This window comes from Hordeum vulgare, chromosome 6H, assembly GCF_904849725.1.
Source record: "Hordeum vulgare subsp. vulgare chromosome 6H, MorexV3_pseudomolecules_assembly, whole genome shotgun sequence".
Lineage (NCBI taxonomy): Eukaryota > Viridiplantae > Streptophyta > Magnoliopsida > Poales > Poaceae > Hordeum > Hordeum vulgare.
In genome coordinates this window covers 230,017,554-230,043,956 of record NC_058523.1, presented here as the reverse complement: position 1 = coordinate 230,043,956, position 26,403 = coordinate 230,017,554, and the positions used below count along the sequence as shown (strand labels likewise).

Here is a 26,403-nt window from a genome sequence, read left to right as displayed (position 1 = left end):
GTTAAAGACGAACCATTAATTAAGATAATGGTTTGGAACATATTTTAAATACAAAATTAAAAGAATAATTAATTATGTCATACTTGTGTACTGTTACGTGCATGCAAAAAATGAATGAAAAGAAATCATCAGGAAAAGACTAATATGCGGCAACACTCCTTAGAGCATCTCCAACAGCCGCGCTTCGCGCCGCGCCCAAAAAATATATTTACAGCGCGCGCGCCGGCTGGTTTAGCGCAGGGATACGCGCTGGCTCCAACAGCCGCGCTATAATGCAGCGCGCGTGCCGCTCCAGCAGTGCCCAAAAATGCAGCGCGTGCACAACATTTTTTAAAGTAGATTGCATTAGAATAAAAACGATATTTTACATATATTGCAACTAGATAGGTAGTTCAAAAACATAGATAGATAGTTCGGTGCTAGATAGTTCGAAAACAAAAAAACTCCTAGTCGCTCCAGTCATCTGCACCATCATCATCGTCGTTGGTGTCATCAGAGGTTGACAGCCAGATGTCAAACCAACGCTCATCTTCTTCAGTGAAGAAGGACCTCCCGCCTGCATTGACGAGGTCGGCCTGCGCACACGCCAATGCCTTCCGGCCACGCCTGTCCAACCGCTCCTCACGGCGCCGGCGCGTGTCCTCCTCGCGACGCCGTTCCCAATATTCCTGCTCGTAGGCGACGTCCTCCGGGTGGCGCCGGCGCCACTCCGCCATGACCCGCTCGTCCTCCTGGGCGATGAGGAGGCGGCGCTGCAGCGCAGTGTGCTCCGCACGGTCTTGTGCGGAGTTTAGACGAGACGGCGGGGCGAGGTCTAACGCCTGCTGGAGCGTGTGGACGTCCGTGAAATTCATTTGGAGGCGCGGCCTGCCTAGGCGCCACGCCGCCGCGTCGAACGCGCGGGCGGCCTCGTGCGTCGTGTCGTAGGTTCCGAGGCTCAGCCGGAGATCGTCGGAGCGTATCTCGACGTAGAACCCGCCGTTAGGGCACTGACGGACGCCGCGGTAGCCCGACGCAGAACGGCGGCGCGACGACATGATGGCGCGTCGGTGGCGCGAGAGGCAGAGGAAGAGAGAGCGCGCTGGGGCGGCGACGCGAGAGGCAGAGGGAGAGAGAACGCGCGCGGCGATGACGCGAGGAAGCGGCAGCGTGCTGCCTTTTATGGGCGCGCAGGACGCGGCGCCGCAAAAATGACGCGCGAGCTGCCGCCTTTTCGCGCGCGGGGTTTTCCCGCCTCCGCTGCAGCACGCCAAACTGTCCCGCGCGTGGTAAAATGCCGATTTAGCGCGCGCGCGCCTTTTTACGTCGCTGTTGGAGATGCTCTTAATGAAGTCCTTCAATACCATATGTAACTACCAATAATCTTTAGCCAATAAACTTCCTAAATGACTCAAAAAAAATCAAAATTAGCAACAGAGAAAACATCTCGTCGGATCAAAGCACACACGTGGGAAAGTCGGAAGCCACTAAAAAATATTCTCACTGGTATGCTTAATTTTACTCCCGTCGTTTCTAAATATAAGTCTAACTTTTAGACATTTCACTATAGACTACATAAAAAATCATACAAATGAATCTACTCCCTTCGTTCCTAAATATAAAACCATGTAAAGATTTTACTATAAACTACATACGAAGCAAAATGAGTGAATCTACATTTTAAAATATGTCTATATACATCCGTATGTAATCCATAGTGCAATCTCTACAAGGTCTTATATTTAGGAACGGAAAGAGTACATTCTAAAATATGTCAATGTACATTAATATGTAGTGCATTAGTATGTAGTCGGTAGTGTAATTTTAAAAAGACTTATATTTAAAAAGGAAAAGACATTTATATCACCTACCAAATCAAAACAAAATCATTCTTTTGGTATCCTCTATTGTACCTTAGTACCCGTTCAATCAAGTAAACATATACTCCCTCCATCCTAAAATAAATGTCTTCAGCTTAATACAACTTTATACTAATGCTAGTACAAAGTTAAGACAGAAAAAATACTTCAGCCGTTTCTAAGTATAAGATGTATTATTTATTTATTTTTAAATAACCTTCTCTAACTTTGACCAAGTTTATAAACAAAAATACCAATATCTAGAATACCAAATCATTATCAAAGGATTAACCATGAAATATTTTTTAATATTTTATACATTTACTATTATAAATATTTATATATATTTTTATAAAGTTAGTCAAACATAGATAACTTTTGACTTTTTAAAAAAAATACTCCCTCCGTTTCAAAATATAAGACCTTTTAGGTATTTCATTAAAAGACTACATATGGAGCAAAATAAATGAATCTATACTTTAAAATATGTCTATGTACATCCGTATGTAGTTTATAATACAATCTTTAAAAGATCTTATATTTAGAAACGGAGGGAGTACATCTTATATTTAGGAACGAGGAAGTACAAGTAATGACACTGGAACTTTATGGAAGAACTACTTTCCCAGCTCCAGTTTAGGGTACTATTTTCAGACGCTCTACAGGTGCAACATTAGAAGCAGAATGCTACGAGGACTGAACAATCGGTTGGTCTGCGAAAGGGCCATATAACCAACCCTTGGCGATATGACCATAAGCAGCGTCCGTCAAGTGAATACCGTCCCAGCTCCAATGCGTCGATGGATCAGCACAAGCAGTGGCACCAGGCTCCCCACATTTGGCTGTGACATTGAAGTTGTGAACGGCTTTGGCAACAGACCCAGGAGACCCACAACATGCCCTAGGTAACTGCTTGTAAAATCCTGAATTGCAAAGCGGAAAGAGTTAGGCTCCTGCATTGTGCCATTATCATCAACAACAAAGCATACTTTCTAGTACTCCCTCCGTTCCTAAATATAAATCTTTTAGAAGTTTTACTAGAAAACTACATTCAAATATATATAGACATACTTTAAAGTGTACATTCACTAGAAACGGAGGGAGTAGTTGAGACAGAAACCCCGAATATATATAGACATACTTTAAAGTGTACATTCACTAGAAACGGAGGGAGTAGTTGAGACAGAAACCCCGAGACACTGAAATGGAAATTCTAGAGGACATGTGCAAGTTATCTAGATATGACAGGGACATGTATCAAGAAACTGCGCCACCAAACAATACTCTAAACTATTTCCTCCGTTCCTAAATATAAGTCTTTATAGAGGTTTCACTAGGATGCTATATACATCCATATAGACATATTTTAAAGTATAGGTTCACTCATTTTGTTTCGTATGTAGTCTTCTAATGAAATCTCTAAAAATACATATATTTAGGAACGGAGGGAGTAATAAAGATTACAGGCATCTTTTCGAAGGGAAAATACAAGCATAAAGCAAAACGAAGTTAACTGCCAACAAGTTAAGCAAGCAACAGACGGGAGCGAAGGTGCACCAACAGAAAAGATGGATCAGCTATGCAATTTATGGATGTTTGTACCATGTTTATTCAGGTGTGAGGACCACAATCCTGTGGATAAGGCACCAAAGAGTCATTTACCTCAGAAGGTCCGTCGCACCGGCACTAAGAAGCAATATGATCTTTCTGCGGTGCGTCGTAGTAGCCATCAAAAGGTCAAAGAAGAGCTAGCAATCACAACCAGCGTCCTGTACTAGGGTTGAGAGAGATGAGTGACCCCCCGCCCCTCCCCCCGAGCCCAGCTCACCGCCACCAGCCCCTACCGGCGAGGGCCATTCCGGCCTCGTCGACCACCCCCAAAGCCCTCTGTCAGGGTCGAGCTCCCCTGTTCCCCTGTGCCGGATCAACCTGTGGTGGCTGATGAAGTATCCAACGGTGGAGATGAGAAGATACCCCTTCGAGTTAAGTGGCTGGATAGTCGCTGATCGAGAATCCAACGGCCGAGCGGGCCGCCCGCGTCGCTGTTGCCTTTCCGGCAACTCCACTACCCTGAGAATTAACTTTGCTTTTCTTTTAGCTCGGGCAGCCTATTTAGGTCCCGATTCCCAGCCCTAAGAGGCATGTAATAGATGACTATTGTCAAACCCTAGCCGCCGGTGGCGTGCTGAATCCATTTTGCCCTCTTCCCAAGCAATAGATCCACCCTTCGGCCTACGATTTGCTCGTGAATTCGGTTGCTGGTGCTTGTTGGTGCTGTTCTTCGGTAGTCAGTTCCTAACAATTGGTATCAGAGACCAGTCGATTCTCAGCTGGTGTGGTTGAGGAAAGAAGAGAAGGAGGAACAGACAAGATCCAGATCGGGAAAGGCTTGGACCTACGGTTGAGGTAAGAAAATCGAAACCCACCACCCTCCCCTGTTTCGGTAGCGCCATGGCAAAGCAAGCTGTTTCTCTGGCCACGGCTGATCTGCAGCTAGCGTCCTTGGAGCTAGAGATTAAGTCCATCCAGATCAATAGAGAGGAAGATAGGAAGGAGTTTCAGGAATTCCGTACCATGGTGAATAGGAATTTTGCTACTATGCAAGGTAAGAAAAACTTCAGGAAGCTGTTAGTGGAACCTGGATCTGATGAGGGCCAAGTGGAGCGCTCTGAACAGGGCAGTGCCCAAGTGAAAGGGCAGGAGGCACTATCTCCAGGAATTCCACTGGGAAGACCCAAGCAGTTAGTTCATAGCACTCCACCATCTGTGCAGGGGCAAGAAAAAGAAGCACCTGTGGTTGTTGGCTCGGCTGTGTTAAGAGATCACAATGGGAAGGAGATCAATTTGGATGGTACAAACAAGCTGCCTTATAGACACCCCAATTTCACTAGTAACAGGCAAGAGGGGATGCATCCAGTGGGTCATCAGCAGCAAGTGAACATACCTGCAGTAGAAGAGGGAACCATGGAAGAATGGCCTGATGGTCAAAAACAGAGACTTTATTCTCCTATGGAGGGCAGAAGACCTGTGCTTACAGTTAAGCCTGCAAAGCTAAATATCTCTGAATTTGATGGACAGGATCCTGAGTCTTGGATTCAAAACTTGGATCAGTATTTTGCTGCTGCAAGGACTCCTATTGAACACAGGACTGAATTGGCAGTATCTTACTTACATGGGCCAGCTGTTCAATGGTGGAGAGGTACTGGGTATGCTCCAGCTAATGTACCTTGGCACAAATTCTGTTCTTATCTGTCAGAAAGGTTTGCTGTGGATTCTTCTTGTGATATTGTAAGTTCCTTTCATGCTGTCCATCAAACCACTACACTATCTGCTTATTGGAGCACTTTGAGCAGTTAATGAATGTTATGAGGAGAGAAAACCCTGGTATTCCTGATAGCTACTATGTAACAAGTTTTGTGGCTGGACTCAACTCCTATATTAAGAGCCATGTGGAGTGTTTTAAACCCAAGGATATGCAGACTGCAATCTGGTATGCTAGAAGAATGGAAAAAGCACAACCACCAGTGGTGGCGGGCCACACTAAGGCTTATGTACCACAGCCTAGGAGACAAGTAACCTTTGATCAGCCCAAAGTAGAAGCAAAAGATGCAATGCAGAACAGGAATACTGTAATTCAGCAAGCTAAGCAAAATCAAGTGTGCTATAAATGCAGGGAACCTTGGGTCCCTGGCCATAGACAGGTGTGTAGAATGAGTCAAAAAGCTCAGATTCAGGCTTTGCAAGCATTAGAAGAGGGAATGCCTGAAACCATCTTTGTTACTGATTTTGCTGATCCTGATCTTGAGAACATAGATCAGCTACCTGAGGAGGCAATACTCCAAGTTTCTATGCATGCTGCTATGGGAATTGGAGCAGTAAGGAACACCTTCATTTTAACAGTAAAAGTGGGAAATATATCTGCTACAGCTTTGGTAGATAGTGGTAGCACTACCTTTGTCTCCCCTGAGATGGCAGCAAAACTGAAAGTCCAGCTAAGGCCCACTAACAAAATTAAAGTGGCTGTAGCAAGTGGAGAAGTGCTGTGGAGTGAATTCATACTGCCAAACTGTTCTTATGAGATACAAAACCAGAAGTTCAGTGACAGTTTCAGAGTACTCCAGCTCAAGGGTTATGACATGATACTAGGAGTGGATTGGCTCAAGAAATACAGCCCTATACACATGGATTTCATCAAAATGGAAATGAAGGTGTCAATGGGACAAGATCATATAATCACTTTTCAAGATGAAACAGTTCCAAGCTATCAGCCTGAAGAAACAAAGGATAAAGTTCAGACTTTGATGGACCAAGCAGTGTGTGGGTTTGTTTTATTCACTGCTTGTGCTGTAGACACAGCAGAGGTTGCTAAGGAGCTACCAGTAGAACTACAGGAGTTACTGCAAGATTATGAGCTGCTGTTTCAAGAACCTACTGATCTGCATTGTGCGAGGGCGTGAGAAGATTACGATGGACCTGGTGGCTTCTTGGGGAGCATTGTGCCTCCACACCGCTCCAAACCGAGATCAGCATCTACAAGGGTGTGAACTTGGGGATACATCGTCGTCTCTGTGTGCCTCGGTTATCTCTTACCCGAGCCATTTACTTATGCACTTTACTTTGTGATAACCATATTGTTTCATGTTATATATCTTGCTATCACTTAGTTATTTATCTAGCAACATGAGTTGTTGGTGCACATAGGTGAGCCTAGTTGTTTTAGGTTTTGTGCTAAACACTAGTTTTACTAAACCGTAATTATTTGAAAGTGCCTATTCACACCCCCTCCCCTCTAGGCGACATCCACGTCCTTTCAGTGTGCGGATGTGTGGATGCCAGTCTCTTTTATGGAACATGACCTTCAAAAGGTGATTATATGAGGTTGATCTTGTTTGTTTACGAACAATTTTCGGGTCTCAAAATTTATTTCCACAAAAGTAAGGGAAAAGATTATCTTCTACCGGTCGATCGCGCGCGCCCGTCCGCCGGCTCAATGGTCGTTCGATCGTGTGTTGATCAGACGGTCGACAGCGTCCCCGCGTCTGCCGAAGCCGCTTTCATTTTCCTGCAACTCACCTGTTGTTTCAGGTCCTGATACTGGATAACAATAGGGGTGTTTCGGGGCTCGTCTGGCTGGGAGGGCAAGCGGCTGGATTTGGGTTTTTTCATGCAACATCCTCCTTGATGCAAGAAAAAATTATGCAACATTAGTTATGTTGCAGAACATTTTCTGTAACACCAATGTAAAGTTGAAAACCAAAAAGAATCTACAACATTAGCTTTGTTGCAGAAAAATTCCTGCAACAATATCTATGTTGCAAAAGTTCCGCAACATGGCCCTTGTTGCAAAAGTTGTCAGCTCAATCTGTCGGTCACCCCTTATTAAATCTTTATTGCAAAAAAAATTCGCCGTCTACAGCTCTGTCAGGGTCAAAACAAAACGGTTGTTTCCGCAACTGATTTGTCGTTTCAGGAATTAATGTGTCGGGGAGGAGACTGAGCCGCCTGCTAGGAGTTAGATCGGACGGCTGCGAACGGCTGCGCACGCGGAGATCTGACAGTTATCACGATGGTGGATGTTTATTAGACATCTACCGGTGGTCGCGTAGCGCTCCCCCAAAAGTAAGCTCTTCTATTTTGGTAAGGCCAAAAGGAGGAGAATCAGTACATGTTTGGCTTGAGGTGGGATCCCTTCCGTTTATATACCTCACGACTCTCATTCTTTATCATTAGCTCACCAACAAGGAATGGAAATTAGTGAAGGCCGCTTCAAAAGGATGCTCGGCAAGTAAAGTTGTTGCTTGTGACCATGAGGTCACAGGTTCGAATCCTGAAAACAATCTCTTGCAAAAATGTAGGAAAAGGTTGCGTACTATAGACCCAAAGTGGTCGGACCCTTCCCCGGACCCTCCGCAAGCATGAGCTATGTGCATCGGCTGCCCTTTTTTATGTTTACTACCGTGATCCGGCACACCAACAAATATTCCAAATTTGTTTGGAAACTGGTTAGGTGGTATTCACCATAAGCTGAAGGGCAAAAATACGTGTGGGAGTTTGTGCCATTCTCAGAGCAATATGGTTACCCAGAGTGCATGTTTTTTAACAAGTTGTCTACTCCTAATTTCTTGCAGGTTGTCCATAGGGCTACAGGTTTAACCAGTATGTGGTCATCACTCCAGCATGTGGGTGCGTGTGCGCTTATGCGGACAGACATGAGGACTAGTATGTGACAAACTGTACTTGATACACACGTTTTCCATTGTGAAATACCTATCTTAACAACATCGTGATAACTATACACAATCAAAAAAGGTGACGTTCTAATAATAGAAAACATGTGTTTGCAGTTCATGGAGTACATATGCGTTCTGAGTTAAGGTTACAAGGATATTATAGTGGCTTGTACAACCCATAAACAACATTGTAAAAGACTAAATGTAAAATGAATCCTTTAATCTAAGGTGACATTATGGCAGGTAGTATAAGTTCTGATTGGAGTACATATTTGAACCATCCTAACTATTAGCCCACATGACCACTAAACCACAAAATTAGCAATCGGGTAAGCTATGAAGTAGTACTGACTGAAGTGATAGCTAGTACCCCTTTAAAGACTAGATAAATGATTCTAGAGTATGGGATTAGTAACCTTGCTTCTATATACTCTGAACATGAGTAAGGTGCTTTGGGGCTGCAAGTTGTGTTCAGCATTTTTGTATTATGCTATGTGCTTCAATCTACTTACTACAGAAGGCTAAGGAACTTATTGCTCTCTGCCAAGATCTGAACTATCTAATTTTATATAGGGAAATCGCTGACTGGGTAACAGTTGACTTTACACCAGAGAGAAAAAAGCACATGCACACTAAGATCCATCTGTGGTAAGTACATCAGTAAGAACAAAACAACAGAACTCTTAGCTAAGGAAAGCCAATTTCAGTAGTGCAGTATCTATTAACCAAGGATATGAATATATGCATACAACTAATTTGCAAATCACTAAATTCCGATGCTTCCAGAGTTAGCTATGGCAAAAGTTAACAGTTCAGTGTTTGAGAACTAACCAAACTTCTCAGGTTGAAGAATGAACTGGACAACTGGTGTGTAGTAGTCGCCGTATATGATCCGCACATTGGGATACTTGGGCCGGAGCTTCTCTAGTGCTCTCTTGAGATGTTCATTGTGCACCCATGAGAACGTGTTGTACTGACGGATGCACCCGCTCTGGGAGCCATACTCATGGGCTGGCATATCCAGCATATTCAAGTACACGGGGAAGCACCCAGTGGGCATCACCCCTGGCACAATAAGATCCGCTGCCCCCTCAGCGATCAATTCCTGAAGCATACATGAACAACTAAAGTTGGAAGTACATTTGATAACAGCGAACAAATAACTCAAAGAAGCAATCGCTACCTCGACGCCATCGGAGATGCCCTGGATGACATCCGGCATGAACTTGTAGGCCTCTGTAAGGCCCTTGCCTGCAAACAAGGGCGCATTGTAGTCGTTGCCACCAAACTCGCCAATAACGAACAGCGAATTGGCATAAAACTCCTTGCATTCTTCTGCAAAAACCTCACGAGAACAAAAGATTCAAAAGCAAATTCCCAATTATTTCACAATCCAACACCTACATAGCTGCAAAGGTGGGATTTTGACATTTACCCTTGGTGGAGTTGCACAAGAAAGGCTTGAGATCACGGAACCACTGGATTTGGGTCATGAGGGCACCGGAGTTCCAGACCACCGCGCCGAGGCCCCTAACTTCGAAGTAGGGCGTGTCGAGCGCTGTCGCGCCGGTGATGGCGAAATTGGCGCCGTGCTTGAAGTCCGAGTGATTGGCCTTGGACGGCGGTGGCAGCGACAGCCCGAATTCTTGTGCTGCAATAACCGACCAAGCGCAGGAAACCCATCAGGACCGAATCTCGGAGGAATCAAGAAAAGCAGTAAGAAATAACCAAATCAAACCGGGCACTCACCCAGGTGGTCGATTACTAGGCGGCCGTCGGAGCACCGGCCGGTGGGTTTGCCAAAGTAGGTCTGCCCGTAAGGCAGCCTCGCCGTGGTGAGGTTGTCTGGGACGCCGTTTGCTATCAGATTGCCAGCGTCAGCCAGAGAGTCCCCGAAGTTGAACAGCGCTTGGTACTTCCCCTTGGCCGCCGCCTTCGCTGCGTCCACTTTCTCGGCCGCCGCCGCGAGAAATACCGCCACGACCGCAATAGCGACGAGCGCCTCCCATCTACCCATCCGACCGCTCCTTGGGTCAGTCTACGCGGAACGGAAGAGAGGAAGAAGAGAAGAAGGAGAAGGAAGACGAAATGGTGGTGGGAGAGCTAAGAGGAACTAGCAATTGCGGTTAGGGTTGGGGGTTCTTGTAGGCGTGGGCTGCGCTGGTGGCCTAACCGGTGGCGGCTGCTCGTGTGGCGTTTTCTTGGCTGCCCACGTCGTTCCCGCCGCAGGCGTGAGAGTTATTGCGGAGGTGGGAGCATGAAGAAGACTAGCAGCCTGTTTGGTTGGGGGGAATTAAAACTAGGGAATGGGAATTGAGAGGACATGAGACTAAAACTTCCTTGTATGGTTCAGGGGAAGAGGAATTTAGGAGGGAAGCGGATGCGGAATTGAGAGAGCCAACTCCATACTAGATCAACTCTAGCACATCCCGCATCCCGTCCCGACCCGTAAAATAACCGTCAAATTACGGATCGAGGCTAAAAAGTCCGCACAATCAGACCCCGCATTCCGTCCCGGTCCGTAAAAAAATGTGCGGGTCGCGGCAAATCTTCTCCCCCAACCTCTATCTTCACGGGCTGGGAGGCCGACCCGAGCTGAACCCCTATCCCGCGCGAGATTTGGCGGGAGGGATATTTCCGCGCGCCCGATCCCCGCTCCCCGCACCCTCCGCCACCATTGCCCCCCCCCCTCCGCAAGCTCCGGTTCCTCCTCCCCGGCCGTTCCTCACCGCCATGGAGGACCCCCATGTTGTCCCCCGTCACCGTCGAGGTCGCGCATGCTCCTTCCCCTCGGGGCGGATCTCGTCGCCGGCCATGTTGCCCCCGCCGCCGTCGCCCAAGCACACGCCACGCCTTCCCGCAAGCGGCAGGGCACCGTGGTCGTGCAGGGCGGGAATCCGGCTGCCCCCGCCGCGACGGCCCACGCTCCGGGCGCCAACGCCGCAGTGTGATACCGGCCGACGGCGGAGAAGGCCGACAAGGCCACGGGCGTAAAGCGGAGGAAGGTTCGCTTCAAGGAAGCCACCTTATTCAACCTCTGACTTCATCCCCCCGTAAGGAGATGCTCCGGCGATGTCGTTGAACGATCCCGCTCCCCCCGCAACCGAGGTGTTTGACGAAATGGCCGGAAGGTATGCCTCTTCAGTCTTGGCGATTCCCTTTCATTTTTCGCCATTAGTCTCGGTAGCTCGTGACTTGTTATCGTTCGCTATAGCGGTGGTTCGAACAATGCAACAACCGAGTTCATGAACATGTTGGACACGAACGCGGTTGATATTGGCAAAGGATCGAAGATCAATACTTCCGCATTATGAAAAAGTATCCTAATAGGACTGCAGGCACATTTCGGTCGCTTCAAGGGCATTGGGAGAATATCAAGCCTATGTGCAGCCGTTGGGCGGCTTGCTTGGAGCAAGTACGCAATGCACCTCCAAGTGGCACCGTGGAGTCTGACTATGTGAGTTTGTTTTTCCTTTGTTCAAGTTGTGCATCATCATAATGTATCATGGGAAATGATTGCATCACTTTGTTCATATTTTGTAGAACAAGATTGCTCAACATAGATACAAGGACATGGAAGCTTCGGAAGGCAAATTCTTCAAATTAGAGCATTGTTGGGAGTTGCTCCAAAAATGCGAGAAGTGGAAGTTGATCGACAAAGAATCCCCACCAAAGAAAGGCTCACTTATAAACATGGATGAAGATGAGGATGATGATGGCCCAAGAAATTTGCACAAGCCCGATGACGACAAGAAGACTAAAGAGAAGATGAAGAGAGAGCAAGAAGCAGCGAGCTTGAGGGAGAAGATTGATGCCATGGTGCAATCAAACGAGTTGATGTTGTTGAAGTCGTTGGAGATCAAGAAAGAGTCGGCTGAGAAAAAGGCAAAAGAGAAGCAAGAAAAATGGCAAATGCTCAAGGAAGAGGGGCTCCGCAAAGCTGCCATTGAGGAGAGAAAAGCACGCGCCTCTGAAAACAAATCGATGTCATTGTTGCTCGCCAAGGAGAACAAGATCATGTCAACAAACCGCAATGACATGGACGACCTTACCAAAACATGGCATGATATGGCAAGGAGAGAGATCTTGAAGAGGAGAATGGTCGCCTCGGCCGGTCCGTGTTCCAGTTCTGGTGATGTTTTCTCTGCTCCATATGGTGCCAATGTGGATGATTTCGGTGCGGGAGTTGGAACAAGCGACGGAGGTGGATTCGGTGGCGCCGATGAACTTCAATATGGACTCCATGGCGCGGAGTGAAGATCGACCCCCAAGATGATGTCGGACATGGGCGCAAACCTTTACATGCCCTCTTTTGTGTAATGAACTTTGCTTTTATTTGCGTGCAAACTGTTTATGTCGTTTGAATTTGAACTTGTTTGCCAAACCCTATGTCAAATGCGAGATTTGTAGTTTTTCTGTTTGCGGGTCGTCGCGGTGGAGTCCGAGCAGAACCCGCAGAAGCCGACCCGTAAAATAGCATATTCCGTGAATATATTTTTTTACGGATCCGTTTGAGGGGTGTGCATCTGTGCCAGCCCGCGCCGGCCCGCAAAAGTGGTTTTGCGCGAACTGCAAACGCGTTTTGCGGGCCGGCGGGATGCGGGGTCTGCTAGAGTTGCTCTTATCTCTTCCCTAGGGAGGCCTGGTAATTCAGTTGGGGAAAGGGAATTGACAAACGAAAAAAAACTGTTCGTTTGTTATGCATGTCCCGCATGAAAAACCTCCTGATACACCAAGAAGTTCTGGTTTTTATAGCTTTTCTCATCACATCGATACACATATATTCCCTTCTCTCGTGTTGTTTACATTAAAGTATCTAATTTATTTATTTAAAGACTTATTTCCTATCAAATTCCCACAAGTAATTTCCAACACGTACCAAATGCGGGATTAGGACTAATAGTCCACTTTCCAAGTCCAATCCCTCTACAAACTATTCCCATTCCCTTTCCCTCAAACTACCAAACAGGCTGTAGGGGTAAGGACATGCGTCTCTTAGGCCGTCCACCTATCCTGTTTATAATCTTTATTAATTGATGACACTTATTTATAGTTATTTAAATATAGAGATGAATATAGTATTTTTGTTGTAGATACAAACTGTCGGTGAATACTCACAAAATATGTCATAGGTAGGCTAAAGTCGGTGAGAACCGAAGGGACAAAGGTGGACGCTGGGAACGAGGTTGGTACACGCATGGGACGCATGATGTACCCAGGTTCAGGGCTCTTCGTAGAGATAATACCCCTAATCCTGTCGGAGTGTTCGATGTATATGAACGGAGTACAATGTTGCTCGTGGAGCTGTGTTGGGAGGAGGAAGAGGGGAGCAGCCGGCTTGTCTCTACCTCTCTCTCTCTCTCTATGTTTGGTGAGTGTGTTGTGTTGTATGACTGGTGAATGATCGGCCCCCTGCATGGAGTGCGACCGGGGGGGTTTATAGACGAACCCGCTGGCCTACAATATGGATAAAGGGTACAAGTGTGGGACCCGGCTGGCAGCCTCGCTTGCTGGCCAGGGGCCCACAAGAGTCTTGTCTTGTCGCTTGGGGGCCCGCCGGCTGCATGGTCTCGATTGCCTGTGGGACCCGCCGGCTGACCAATGAGGCTCTCGCGTAAGGTTGACACCGAGCACGCGTTGTACGTCAAGCGTCGCCCCGCGAGATTCTTCATGGGCAGGTAGTACGGCCGCCTCCACTGTTCCCCCACGCCGAGTGCAGTAATGGAGTGGGAGTGTGACGGTCTGACACTATGCTAGGTGATGGATCAGAGCCGGGGTAGGTCAGCGGAGTGGCCGCCGACGCTCGTACCTGTCGGGCGCCCCGATCCAGTACCTTTGCTGACGCGTAGCTACCTTTAGTCGTGAGGTCTTATCTTGACCTACGATCTGATGTGACCTGTGATCTTCGACCGGCTAGCCTGCTCGGCTAGCCGGCTTAAGCGTGGCCGCCTCCTCCCCAGTCCGGCTGGCGGGACCAGACTGGCTCAAAAGAGGAGGCCGCCTTGACTCTAGCCGGCACGGGTTGCCTGTCCGGCCAGAAGGATGGCCGCCTCGTCTTCTAGCCGGCAGGTGCTGCCTAGCCGGCCAGAAGACTTGGGCCTTGGGGATCTGCATATGTTCATGTCCATTGGGCTGGAAATGAAGGAACATGCTCGATGAGCCTACCCCGGGGTTATCCCCCCGACAGTAGTCCCCGAAGCTGGCGAGGCCTGCCGCCTGCGGGTGGCGGCCTCACCGGCTTGTTGTTTTGTCTTGATATTTTGGCCGCTATTCGCGACGAAGGACGCCGGCTTCGAAACCGGGTGGCTTTGAAGCGACGCCTCGGTCTAGTCGTAACTTGCTCAGAGAACGCCACATGCCAGGCCCCGCCTGGCGTAATGATGGTGATTACTGCTGACGAGATCGGGCCTGGGCCCTGGGTCCCGCCACGACTCCCCCTCGGCGTCCACACGGGAGATCCTCTGCGGATTTACTCCGCGGCGGTTGGGCTTAGGGAAGCGTTGCCGCCCGTAATACACGGGGTTAATGTGGCCTGGTGCGCACCGGATCCCCTCCCCACGACGCTTCGTGAGGGTTTAAATGGGATGCGAGGGTTCCGAGGAGGCCATTCGCCCCCTCTTCTTGCCCCGCATCCGCGCTCTCTTCCTCCCTGCGCTCTGAGAAGAAGAGCTCGCGCCCTTCGTCTTCTTCGTCTTCGTCGTCGCGGCATCGCCGACCACTTCGGGCTCTCGCCACTCGCAGCCATGGCCGGTGGTTCTTCCTCGAAGAAGTCCTCGGCGCAGAAGGCGTCCTCGCACGGAGCCTGGTTGGGCAGTGATGTCGACGAGGGGCACATCGAGGCGCTTCGTCACCATCGACTGCTGCCCCCGGCTTCCCAAGTGTTGGTGCGCCTCCCTGGCGCCGAGACCGCTCCCGCACCCACGCGTGGGAGAGGTCGTTGTCTTCGTCGAGCACTTCTACCGGGGCTTCGGGCTCCCGGCTAGCTCTTTTTTCGCCGAATGGCTCCATTTCTTTGGCCTGCAGCCGCATCATCTGGCGCCGAACACCATACTGCAGCTGGCTGCCTTCGTGGTCGTGTGCGAGGGCTTCGTGGGGATCGAGCCTCGCGTCGATCTGTGGCGCAGCCTGTTCTTCTTCAAACAGCAATCCATCGCCATGGAGAAATTCGAGGTGGAGAAGCTCACAGGGTCGCGCCCAATGATGCCGTGCGGGGCTGCTTTGGTGCATCACCGCTCGAAGTCCGGCTTCCCCCAAATGCCTGTGCAAGAATCCATCAAGCATTGGCAGAAGGGTTTCTTCTACGTGAAGAGCGCCGACCCATCCCCGCACGCCCTCAACATGCCCCCATTCGCCATCACCCCGCCGACGCGGCGGAACTGGGATGCGAAGACTCCCAAGCCGATTCCTGAGGTGGCGCTTATCTGTGCCCACCTCGACAGTTTGGAGAAGAGCGGCCTCCTTGGCCGCGACTTCTCACCACCATGGTGGTCCGCCGGATCCTGGTGTCACGCCCAAGATGCGACCCTATCCTCAATTTGGCACTAAGGCCTCGTCAGGGATAGAAGCGCATCTCGTCGTGTCGCAAGAATGGATATCATTACAAGTACATGTACTTAAAAGATGAGATATATATATATATATATATATATATATATAGGATTGGCTTACACTCGCCACAAGCTACATCAGAGTCATATCAGTACATTACATAAGCATCAAGAGTAAGATCAGGGTCCGACTACGGACAAAAACAAACGAGAAAATAAGAACGACGTCCATCCTTGCTATCCCAGGCTGCCGGCCTGGAACCCATCCTAGATCGATGATGAAGAAGAAGAAGAAGCAACTCCAAATGAACAATCAACGCGCTCGCGTCAAGTAACCTTTACCTGTACCTGCAACTGGTGTTGTAGTAATCTGTAAGCCACAGTGGACTCAGCAATCTCATTTCCAAAGGTATCAAGACTAGCAAAGCTTAATGGGTGAGGTATGGTTAAGTGGTGAGGTTGCAGCAGTGGCTAAGCATATATTTGGTGGCTAAACTTATGAGTACAAGGAAATAAGAGGGGAAGATCTACGCATAACGGATGTGTCTACTGATGATCAAATGAATGATCCTGAACACCTACCTACGTCAGACATAACCCCACCGTGTCCTCGATCGGAGAAGGAACTCACGAAAGAGACAGTCACGGTTACACACACATTTGGCAAGTTTTAATTAAGTTAACTTCAAGTTATCTAGAACCAGTGTTAAACAAAGTTTCCACTTTGCCACATAACCGCGGGCACGGCTTTCCGAAAGATTTAACCCTGCAGGGGTGCTCCAACTAGTCCATCACAAATTATCACAAGCCGCATAGAAATCCTCGATCACGAAACTCGCAATCTCGTCGGATTCCTTAGTGGAAAACCTCAACTCTGAGATTACCCAAAGCATCACCGGAATCCCGATGCACAAGATATCTCGTCAAAGGTAAAACTAATCCAGCAAGGCCACCCGGAGTGTCGATGATCCCGATAGGAGTCGCGTATCTCGTTCTCAAGACACGACGGATGGAACTAGCTACGAGTGCCAAACCTCGAGTTTCCTCGCGGTGGCCCCGTAGGCAGACCATTAGGGACCAACACTGTCGTGGGTATAAGCCTGACAGTAGATGTGTAGGGTACGAAAAGGATGGGCAGAGCCTTAGCTACGGCGAGGTTGTATGAGTTCAGGCCCCTCTACGGTGGAGGTAATAGCCCTATGTCTCAGTGCTCAGGGAGCTTGTTGTCAAGTGGAAATATGGAATACAATAAGTTGCTAACCCCTCTACCAGTGGGGGAGGGCGGCTTATATAGAGTGCGCTGCCCTCCACAACGGTTCCGGTACAGGGGTGGAGTAGTGGGGATTGAATGCATACGTTACAGGTAACGTACGCCCTAAATGCCAATAAATGCACCTGGAAACGTACGACCGTTTCCCTCCAGGGGGGTTGCGATGTATCGAGTGGTATCCAGTCGGTTAGCTTGATATCCTCCGAATGTTAATCTCCGACTGGATGGTCGAGGACCTGTTACCGACTGGATGATGGGGACTCCTTAATTTAGTCGGAACTGACTAGGGGTCTTGTCCTTTGTGAGGGGTAGTCCTTGGGTAGGACCTACATGACAGGCCTATGACCCTACCCTAGGACTATAACCCCATCATTAGTCCCCGAATGGATTGGGGTTGAAACGACAAGCGATGCTTGAAGTTTGGATCCGACTGGAGCGGGCTTGGCTTGGGCGTTGCTTGCCTCAATCCATTTTATCTTTTCTGACCAACGATCCGAGTGGAAGTACTCGCGAAACAGACTGTCGGAAGCCGAGTGCTTTTGCGGCATCTTTTGACGCGACCAGTCAACTGACAGCGGCGGATTTTCCGGGATCTCAAATTTCGGGTTCCGCGCGCTCAGCGGGGATGACACCATCGCGCTCGAGTAGCGCCTGACGCCTCGATTCTCGTGCCTTCAACCTCTCCACTAATATCGCCACGGTGGGTCGGGGGATAAGGTTTCGGGCCCACCTGCCAGCGACCCAGTCGGAACCCTACTTAAATCTCGGCGGCGAGGGTTCTTCGTTACGCTCGCCGAATCTCTTGCCTTCGCCTGCTCCATCTTTCTCGCCACCTCCAGCGCCTCTATACTCCTCCCTCCTCCTTCCTCCCGCGGGTTCGCAGTTTCCGCCATGACCAAGGGTCAGACCAGCAAGATGGAGGCGAGGAAGAAGAAGGGGAAGGCGGCGGCTCCTGCTCAGCGGCGGCAGCGGCCGCTGCCGGCGGGGTGGATTCAAGGCGACTTCCTCCCCTCCACGGTGATGGAGGGGGATCTGCTGCAGCTGGTTGAGCACGGGATGATCGTGCACAAGTCTTGGAGGCTGCGGGCGGAGAACGAGGTCGAGCCGGCGCCTCGGGAGGGGGAGCGCGTCTTGCTGCTCAACCACGTCTATCGAGGTTTCTCCTTGCCCCCGCATCCTTTCTTCAAGGGCATCATGAATCACTTCGGGGCACAACTTCACCACTTCCCCCGAACGCCATTGCCCATCTCTCTGCTTTTATAGTTCTGTGCGAGTGTTTCATTGGCTGTCCTCCCCATTGGGGGCTGTTCAAGCACATATTTTCTGCTAGATCCCAAACCATCAAACGACTCAGCCAGTCGGATGATAAAACACATCTTCTCCAGCTCTGCGGGGGCCTAGGTTTCCATAAAAAGAGTCGGAGCAGTTATCCTGCCCTCCAGCTAAGTGAGTCGGTCAGGAACTGGCAGTCGACGTGGTTCTACTGCCAGGATATCGACTGTCCGAATGCTTTGACAGGGCTGCCTCCCTTTAGCTTAGATCGGCCTGCCCCACCTAAGCAACTCGCGCTCACGAGGGCGGTGAAGAACGACATCCAGCCTCTGGTCGGGGCGCTTGTAGATGTCGTCAGGAGGGGGGGTCACTGGCATAGACTTGCTGGAGGTCTTCCTCGGTCGGCGTATCCAACCCCTGCAGGCTCGCGACCACGCCATGTGGCATTATACGAGGCCCGAGGATTCCACTCGGACCAACGTTGTGGGCGTGATTGAGGAGAAGGTGACCTCATGGGTGCTCCAGATCACGGGCCCCTGCGAGAATCCAAAGGATCTCGGCGAGTGAAGCCTTTCTACGCGGATAATCCTCCTCCGAATCAGGTGAGTGGCACTTGTGGAGTGCTCCTAACTGTCTTAATCTTATCGTTTGCTTGAATCTCTGTGTGACGTCTGATGTCGCCGACTGAATTTTATGCAGGAGTGGACCAACTGGTTTTCTCCCGTCTCGAACGGGAACCCGCCCGAGGAGGAGGAAGGCAGCCAGGAAGGCAGCGTGGAGAGCGCTGAATATGTCTCCGACAACGGGGAGTCGGAGGAAGAGACTAGCAAGGAAGAGGAGGAAGACGAAGAGCAGGACCGGCCGCCTCCGCAAACAGAGCATCGGACCAAGCGCCGACACGAGCCTGCCGTTCCCTCGGCCCCTCCAGCATCTTCGAGTGCTCCGCCCACTGCCCCGGTGGTCCCGAGTGCTCGGAGCACCAAGAGGGTCAGGGATGCTGCCGCTGAGCCTGCGGGTCAGCCTTCCAAGGCGGCCAAACCGAGTGGGTCCAAACCTCAGAAGGCTCTGCCGCGGATGAGGGTTGCTGTCCCCGTCACCTCCACGTAAGTGTATCGATCTTCTAATTTCTTCTGGTATCCGAGTGAATTCCTATTCATTGGTCGAATGGATTTCACTCGACAGAGTCGCTACTTCTGCCACCTCTCCGGCACGCCAGGAGGATGACCCCATGGACACAGACAACGTCGTCTCGTCCCAGCCAGGTGCGTTGTAGTGGCTTCGAGTGTTTTATTCTATCATAGGTTCTGCCTCTTTCTTTTTCTGAGATCTTGTGTCGTTCGGTCTATCAGGGGCGATTTGCGTGGACGAGGGCGATCAGGGGAGAGCTGAACAGGCTGCGGAGCCCGTTCTTGAGGCTGCTCCGCCTGTTGCTGCTCTCGCCGCCGACGTGCTGCCGACTGAGGCGCTGCCGCCGACTGAACCGACGCTGGTGGTTGAGGTGCCGACTGGAGCGGACCTTGGGATGCCTTAGGAACTTCCGACGATGCCAGGCTCGTCGAATGTCGAGTTCAACATCCAGCGTATCCCGGAGGAGCAGGTGGGAGCGGCCAAGGGAGCCATGGTGCAGGCGGAGCTGATGGCTGGAGAAGCCAAGAGGGCCTACGACTCCGTCGCGTCCTTGTACTAGCGGAGCTTGGAGCTGCGGGATGATATCCGAGTAAGTGGGCTAGTAAGTATTTACTTTTCTCTTGTAACCCACTGGGTGTTTTTGGATAGCATCTGTTGTTTGCAATGGGTTCACTCTAAGTGAACCCAGTGGGTGTAGTCCCCGAGACTTCTGTCGAGTGCTTGCACCGGCAGTTGTCTTTATACATATTATCTTTGTTTTGGTCAGGTCTGTAAATAACATGACCGAGTGCGAGTAGTTGTGGCACTCGGAGTGCACTTACTGTAAGAGTCCCCGAGAGTAATTTGTACTCAGGTCGGGTAGTATTGGCCTCGTAGGCGTAGGTGGTAACATGCATCTCAATAGGGCGGGCCTGCTTGAGTTGCATGCCAGTGGGGTCACTCTTAGTGAACCCACTGGGTGTAGTCCCCAAGGCCGCTGTTGACTGCTTGCGTCGGCAGGGGTCTGAAGAACTTAGACTTTTGTTGTTGGATTTTCTGATTGTCCCTTGGTGTTTGCTGGCAGAAAACTTGTGAAATGGGAACAACCTATGAGACTCTCAGGGCGGAGAAGAATCAGTTAGCTGGTGAGCTTGATGCGGCGCTGCTTGCAATAGCTGGCATGAAGGATGCTCTGGCGGGGCGAGAGAAGTCATTGGAGCAGGCGCGTGAAGCGAACAAGGTGTTGACTGAAGAAGTTGAAAAGATGGGGAAACAAAGGACTGCTCTGATGGGACAAATGGACGTGCTGAACAAACGGTGCAGAGCACAGGAGAAATACGCCAGTGACTGGGCTCGGCAGATGATGACGCATCTGGCTGGTAAGTCCTGCTTTTTCTAAGTGCTTGTGTTATGCGCGTCACACTCGGTGCTTATTGTTTGCTTGTCCTATTGTCGCAGATTTTTGCTTTGACGCTGAAGCTGAAGCAGCTGATGTGGAGCGGTCGATTCTCGAGAACGTTCCACTCGGCGAGGACGCCAATCGGGATCTGCTCCGTGCGCACATCTGTGTGGGCAAAGTTGGTCCTTTCATCGGTCGACTGAGAGAAGTCGTCGGCCGAATTGACAAGGAGCTTTGGCCAGAAGATGAGTCGCGGCAGGAGATGGAGAACCTGATGACTCGACTGGAGGAGATTCCGAACCGAGTGCAGTCGTGGAAGAAATCTGCAGCTCGTTGTGGTGCAGATGTTGCTCTATCCCTGGTCCGAGTCCATTGCAAGGAGGTGAGCGAGGAGAAGTTGAAGATGTTGAAGGTGGCCAACACGAAGAAACTTCGATTCGAAGACTTCATGGAAACCTTCCTTGAAAGTGCCACCCGCATCACCGACGGTATTGATCTGGACACGTTCGTAGAGCCCTCCAGTCCTGGTGTTAATCCAGATGATGCGTAAAAACACTTTTATCTTCGGTATGCCGAGTGTTGATCTGCAAGAAACTTTGGCCACTGCTGTTGGCCGTCACATTCTTGTTTCGGTGTGGGTAAGCTTGATCCACACCGAGCCACTATCTTTGGTTGAACTTTGAATCGAATCTTTTGCTCTTCTGTTGCAATTTTGACTCGAGTTTTTGATTGGCGTTTCTTGGTGAAGCCAAAGGCAAACATTCGGAACATGTCAATTGTCTTGACATCTGCATGAGCCTCATTGAGGGTCCGTGGAATTTCCGATTACCCGAGTGTACCTGTAGGATACAGTCGAAGGCATGTGGGTGCTTAGGCGATTCTGCATCGTAGCTAAGCCCCCGAGTGTGACGTGAAGTGCACACTCGGAGAAAGTTAATACTTAGGCGATTCTGGGTCGCAACCAAGTCCCCGAGTGTGACGTTAAGTGTACACTCGGAGAAGGTTAATACTTAGGCGATTCTGGATCGCAGCTAAGTCCCCGAGTGTGGCGTTAAGTGCACACTCGGAGAAGGTTAATACTTAGGCGTTTCTGGATCGCAGCTAAGTCCCCGAGTGTGACGTTAAGTGCACACTCGGAGAAAGTTAATACTTAGGCGATTCTGCATCGCAGCTAAGCCCCCGAGTGTGACGTGAAGTGCACACTCGGAGAAAGTTAATACTTAGGCGATTCTGGGTCGCAACCAAGTCCCCGAGTGTGACGTTAAGTGTACACTCGGAGAAGGTTAATACTTAGGCGATTCTGGATCGCAGCTAAGTCCCCGAGTGTGGCGTTAAGTTCACACTCGGAGAAGGTTAATATTTAGGCGATTCTGGATCGCAGCTAAGTCCCCGAGTGTGACGTTAAGTGCACACTCGGAGAAAGTTAATACTTAGGCGATTCTGGATCGCAGCTAAGTCCCCGAGTGTGACGTTAAGTGCACACTCGGAGAAAGTTAATACTTAGGTGATTCTGGATCGCAGCTAAGCCCCCGAGTGTGACGTGAAGTGCACACTCGGAGAAAGTTTATACTTAGGCGATTCTAGATCGCAGCTAAGCCCCCGAGTGTGACGTTAAGTGCATACTCGGAGAAAGTTTATACTTAGGCGATTCTGGATCGCAGCTAAATCCCCGAGTGTGACGTTAAGTGCACACTCGGAGAAAGTTAGTACTTAGGCGATTCTGGATCGCAGCTAAGCCCCCGAGTGTGACGTGAAGTGCACACTCGGAGAAAGTTTATACTTAGGCGATTCTGGATCGCAGCTAAGCCCCCCGAGTGTGACGTGAAGTGCACACTCGGAGAAAGTTTATACTTAGGCGATTCTGGATCGCAGTTAAGCCCCCCGAGTGTGAAGTTAAGTGCATACTCGGAGAAAGTTTATACTTAGGCGATTCTGGATCGCAGCTAAGTCCCCGAGTGTGACGTTAAGTGCACACTCGGAGAAAGTTAGTACTTAGGCGATTCTGGATCGCAGCTAAGCCCCCGAGTGTGACGTGAAGTGCACACTCGGAGAAAGTTTATACTTAGGCGATTCTGGATCGCAGCTAAGCCCCCAGAGTGTGACGTGAAGTGCACACTCGGAGAAAGTTTATACTTAGGCGATTCTGGATCGCAGCTAAGCCCCAGAGTGTGACGTTAAGTGCATACTCGGAGAAAGTTTATACTTAGGCGATTCTGGATCGCAGCTAAGTCCCCGAGTGTGACGTTAAGTGCACACTCGGAGAAAGTTTATACTTAGGCGATTCTGGATCGCAGCTAAGCCCCCGAGTGTGACATTAAGTGCACACTCGGAGAAAGTTAGTACTTAGGCGATTCTGGATCGCACCTAAGCTCCCGAGTGTGACGTGAAGTGCACACTCGGAGAAGGTTAATACTTAGGCGATCCTGGATCGCAGCTAAGTCCCTGAGTGTGGCGTTAAGTGCACACTCGGAGAAGGTTAATACTTAGGCGATTCTGGATCGCAGCTAAGTCCCCGAGTGTGACGTTGGAGAAGGTTAATACTTAGGCGATTCTGGATCGCAGCTAAGTTCCCGAGTGTGACGTTAAGTGCACACTCGGAGAAAGTTAATACTTAGGCGATTCTGGATCGCAGCTAAGTCCCCGAGTGTGACGTTAAGTGCACACTCGGAGAAAGTTAATACTTAGGCGATTCTGGATCGCAGCTAAGCCCCCGAGTGTGACGTGAAGTGCACACTCGGAGAAAGTTTATACTTAGGCGATTCTGGATCGCAGCTAAGCCCCCGAGTGTGACGTTAAGTGCATACTCGGAGAAAGTTTATACTTAGGCGATTCTGGATCGCAGCTAAATCCCCGAGTGTATCGTTAAGTGCACACTCGGAGAAAGTTAGTACTTAGGCGATTCTGGATCGCAGCTAAGCCCCCGAGTGTGACGTGAAGTGCACACTCGGAGAAAGTTTATACTTAGGCGATTCTGGATCGCAGCTAAGCCCCCCGAGTGTGACGTGAAGTGCACACTCGGAGAAAGTTTATACTTAGGCGATTCTGGATCGCAGCTAAGCCCCCGAGTGTGACGTTAAGTGCATACTCGGAGAAATTTTATACTTAGGCGATTCTGGATCGTAGCTAAGTCCCCGAGTGTGACGTTAAGTGCACACTCGGAGAAAGTTAGTACTTAGGCGATTCTGGATCGCAGCTAAGCCCCCGAGTGTGACGTGAAGTGCACACTCGGAGAAAGTTTATACTTAGGCAATTCTGGATCGCAGCTAAGCCCCCCGAGTGTGACGTGAAGTGCACACTCGGAGAAAGTTTATACTTTGGCGATTTTGGATCGCAGCTAAGCCCCCGAGTGTGACGTTAAGTGCATACTCGGAGAAAGTTTATACTTAGGCGATTCTGGATCGCAGCTAAGGCCCCGAGTGTGATGTTAAGTGCACACTCGGAGAAAGTTTATACTTAGGCGATTCTGGATCGCAGCTAAGCCTCCGAGTGTGACGTTAAGTGCACACTCGGAGAAAGTTAGTACTTAGGCGATTCTGGATCGCAACTAAGCTCCCGAGTGTGACGTGAAGTGCACACTCGGAGAAGGTTAATACTTAGGCGATCCTGGATCGCAGCTAAGTTTTTTTTTTGAGACCGGAGTCTGCGACCGCGAAAGAACATTGAACCTGCCAAAAACTTAATCTGCTTTATATTATTTCACCAATACTTGTTCTTTACATTGCTTCAGTCGTCGATCACGTGTAGAAGCGCTTGAGGAGATCTCCGTTCCATGCTCGCGGCTCGTCTGTCTCCCTGTCGACGTTGTAGAGTCTGTATGCCCCATTGTTCAGCACCTTGGAGATGATGAAGGGTCCTTCCCAGGCAGGAGCCAACTTATGAGGTCTTTGCTGATCCACTCGGAGCACCAGGTCGCCTGCTTGAAACGTACGACTCCTGACGTGTCGCGCGTGAAAACGCCGCAGATCTTGTTGATAAATGATTGAGCGAGTCAGTGCCATCTCGCGCTCCTCCTCTAAAAGATCCACTCCGTCTTGCCTTACTTGTTCTGCTTCAGCTTCGGAGAAGAGTTCGACTCGTGGCACATTGTGAAGCAAGTCACTCGGAAGGACCGCTTCTGCTCCATAAACGAGGAAGAACAGTGATCGCCCTGTAGATCTGTTCAGGGTTGTGCGAAGTCCCCAAAGCACTGAAGGTAGCTCGGTAACCCAAGCGCCAGCGGCATGTCCTACTCTCGCAGGAGTCGGGGCTTCAGACCTTGCAACATAAGTCCGTTCGCCCGCTCTGCTTGTCCATTGGACTGCAGGTGCGCCACAGAAGCAAAGTCCACTCGGATACCTTGGCTTGTACATAATCCTTTGAATCTGTCCGAATCAAAGTTTGTCCCGTTGTCCGTGATTATGCTGTGAGGTACACCGAATCTGAAGATGATGTCCCTGACAAACTTGACGGCTGTTGAGGCGTCGAGCTTCTTGATAGGCTTGTCTTCGATCCATTTCGTGAACTTGTCGACTGCTACCAACAGATGTGTGTATCCACCTTGGCCTGTCTTGAATGGGCCGACTGTATCTAATCCCCACACTGCAAACGGCCACACAAGAGGGATCGTCTTCAACGCAGACGTCGACTTGTGGGACTTGTTGGAGTAGAACTGGCAGCCCTCACATCGGTCAACCATATCTTTAGCCATCTCGTTAGCCTGCAGCCAGAAGAAACCAGCCATGAATGCCTTGGCGACGATTGCTCTCGAAGAAGCATGATGACCGCAGGTCCCCGAGTGAATATCCTCCAGAATCAGCTGCCCCTCCTCTGGGGAGATGCATCGATGAAGAACGCCTGAGATACTTTCTTTGTACAGTTGGCCATCAATGACAGTGAATGACTTCGACCTGCGGATTATCTGCCTAGCCTGGACTTCGTCTTCTGGTAGTTCCTGCCTCAGGATATATGCAATGATCGGCACAGTCCAATCGGGGACGACAGAAAGAATCTCCATGACCAGATCAACCACAACAGGTACATCGACTTCAGTCGAACCCGTTGAACTCTTTGGTTGTACTGACTCCTCTGTAAAAGGATCTTCTTTGACTGAGGGAAGGTGGAGGTGCTCGAGGCAGACGTCACTCGGGACTGGTCTCCGAGTGGATCCGAGTTTTGCCAACTCATCCGCTGCTTGGTTCTTCAGTCTCGGGACATGGTGAAGTTCTAGACCTTCAAACTTCTTCTCAAGCTTCCTCACTGCATTGCAGTATGTAGTCATGGTGGGGTTCCTGACGTCCCACTCTTTCATCACTTGATTGACCACCAAATCCGAATCGCCGTAGACCATCAGGCGACGGACGCCGAGTGAGATGGCCATACGCAACCCGTAGAGGAGAGCTTCATACTCTGCCTCGTTGTTGGAGGAATCGAAGTGTATTTGTAGCACGTACTTGAGCTTGTCACCCTTTGGTGATATGATCACAACGCCAGCATCGGAGCCATTCAACATCTTGGACCCATCGAAGAACATTGTCCAATGGGCCGAGTAGATGTGGGTCGGTTGCTGTTGTTCTACCCATTCTGCTATGAAGTCAGCCAGGGCTTGAGACTTAATAGCTTTCTTGGCCTCGAACTTGATATCACAGTACAGCATCTCCATCGCCCACTTCGCCACTCGGCCTGACGCGTCTCGATTGTGGAGAATTTCCGACAATGGAGCATCAGAAACGACAGACACCGAGTGGTCTTGGAAATAATGGGC

At 49.9% G+C, this 26,403-nt stretch overlaps 1 protein-coding gene across 1 annotated transcript; it reads right to left on the bottom strand.

The window, feature by feature from the left end:
* Positions 1 to 2,345: 2,345 nt before the first annotated feature.
* LOC123402722 (GDSL esterase/lipase At5g45910-like) lies at positions 2,346 to 10,402 on the bottom strand. Its single transcript, XM_045096674.1, has 5 exons — positions 9,818 to 10,402; positions 9,504 to 9,719; positions 9,252 to 9,403; positions 8,900 to 9,173; positions 2,346 to 2,761 (listed from the first exon to the last, which is right to left on the bottom strand). Exons 1-5 carry the CDS (start codon positions 10,083 to 10,085, stop codon positions 2,526 to 2,528), a joined length of 1,146 nt encoding a protein of 381 aa, XP_044952609.1. The 5' UTR covers positions 10,086 to 10,402; the 3' UTR covers positions 2,346 to 2,525.
* Between the last annotated feature and the right edge of the window lie 16,001 nt (positions 10,403 to 26,403).

Coding starts and splice junctions, on each gene's coding strand:
- LOC123402722 (XM_045096674.1), bottom strand. CDS start 10,085: ATGGGTAGATGGGAGGCGCTCGTCGCTATTGCGGTCGTGGCGGTATTT. Junction 9,174..9,251: donor GCATCTCCGATGGCGTCGAG/GTAGCGATTGCT, acceptor TGTATGCTTCAG/GAATTGATCGCTGAGGGGGC. Junction 2,762..8,899: donor TCTTCAACCTGAGAAGTTTG/GTTAGTTCTCAA, acceptor TTTGCAATTCAG/GATTTTACAAGCAGTTACCT.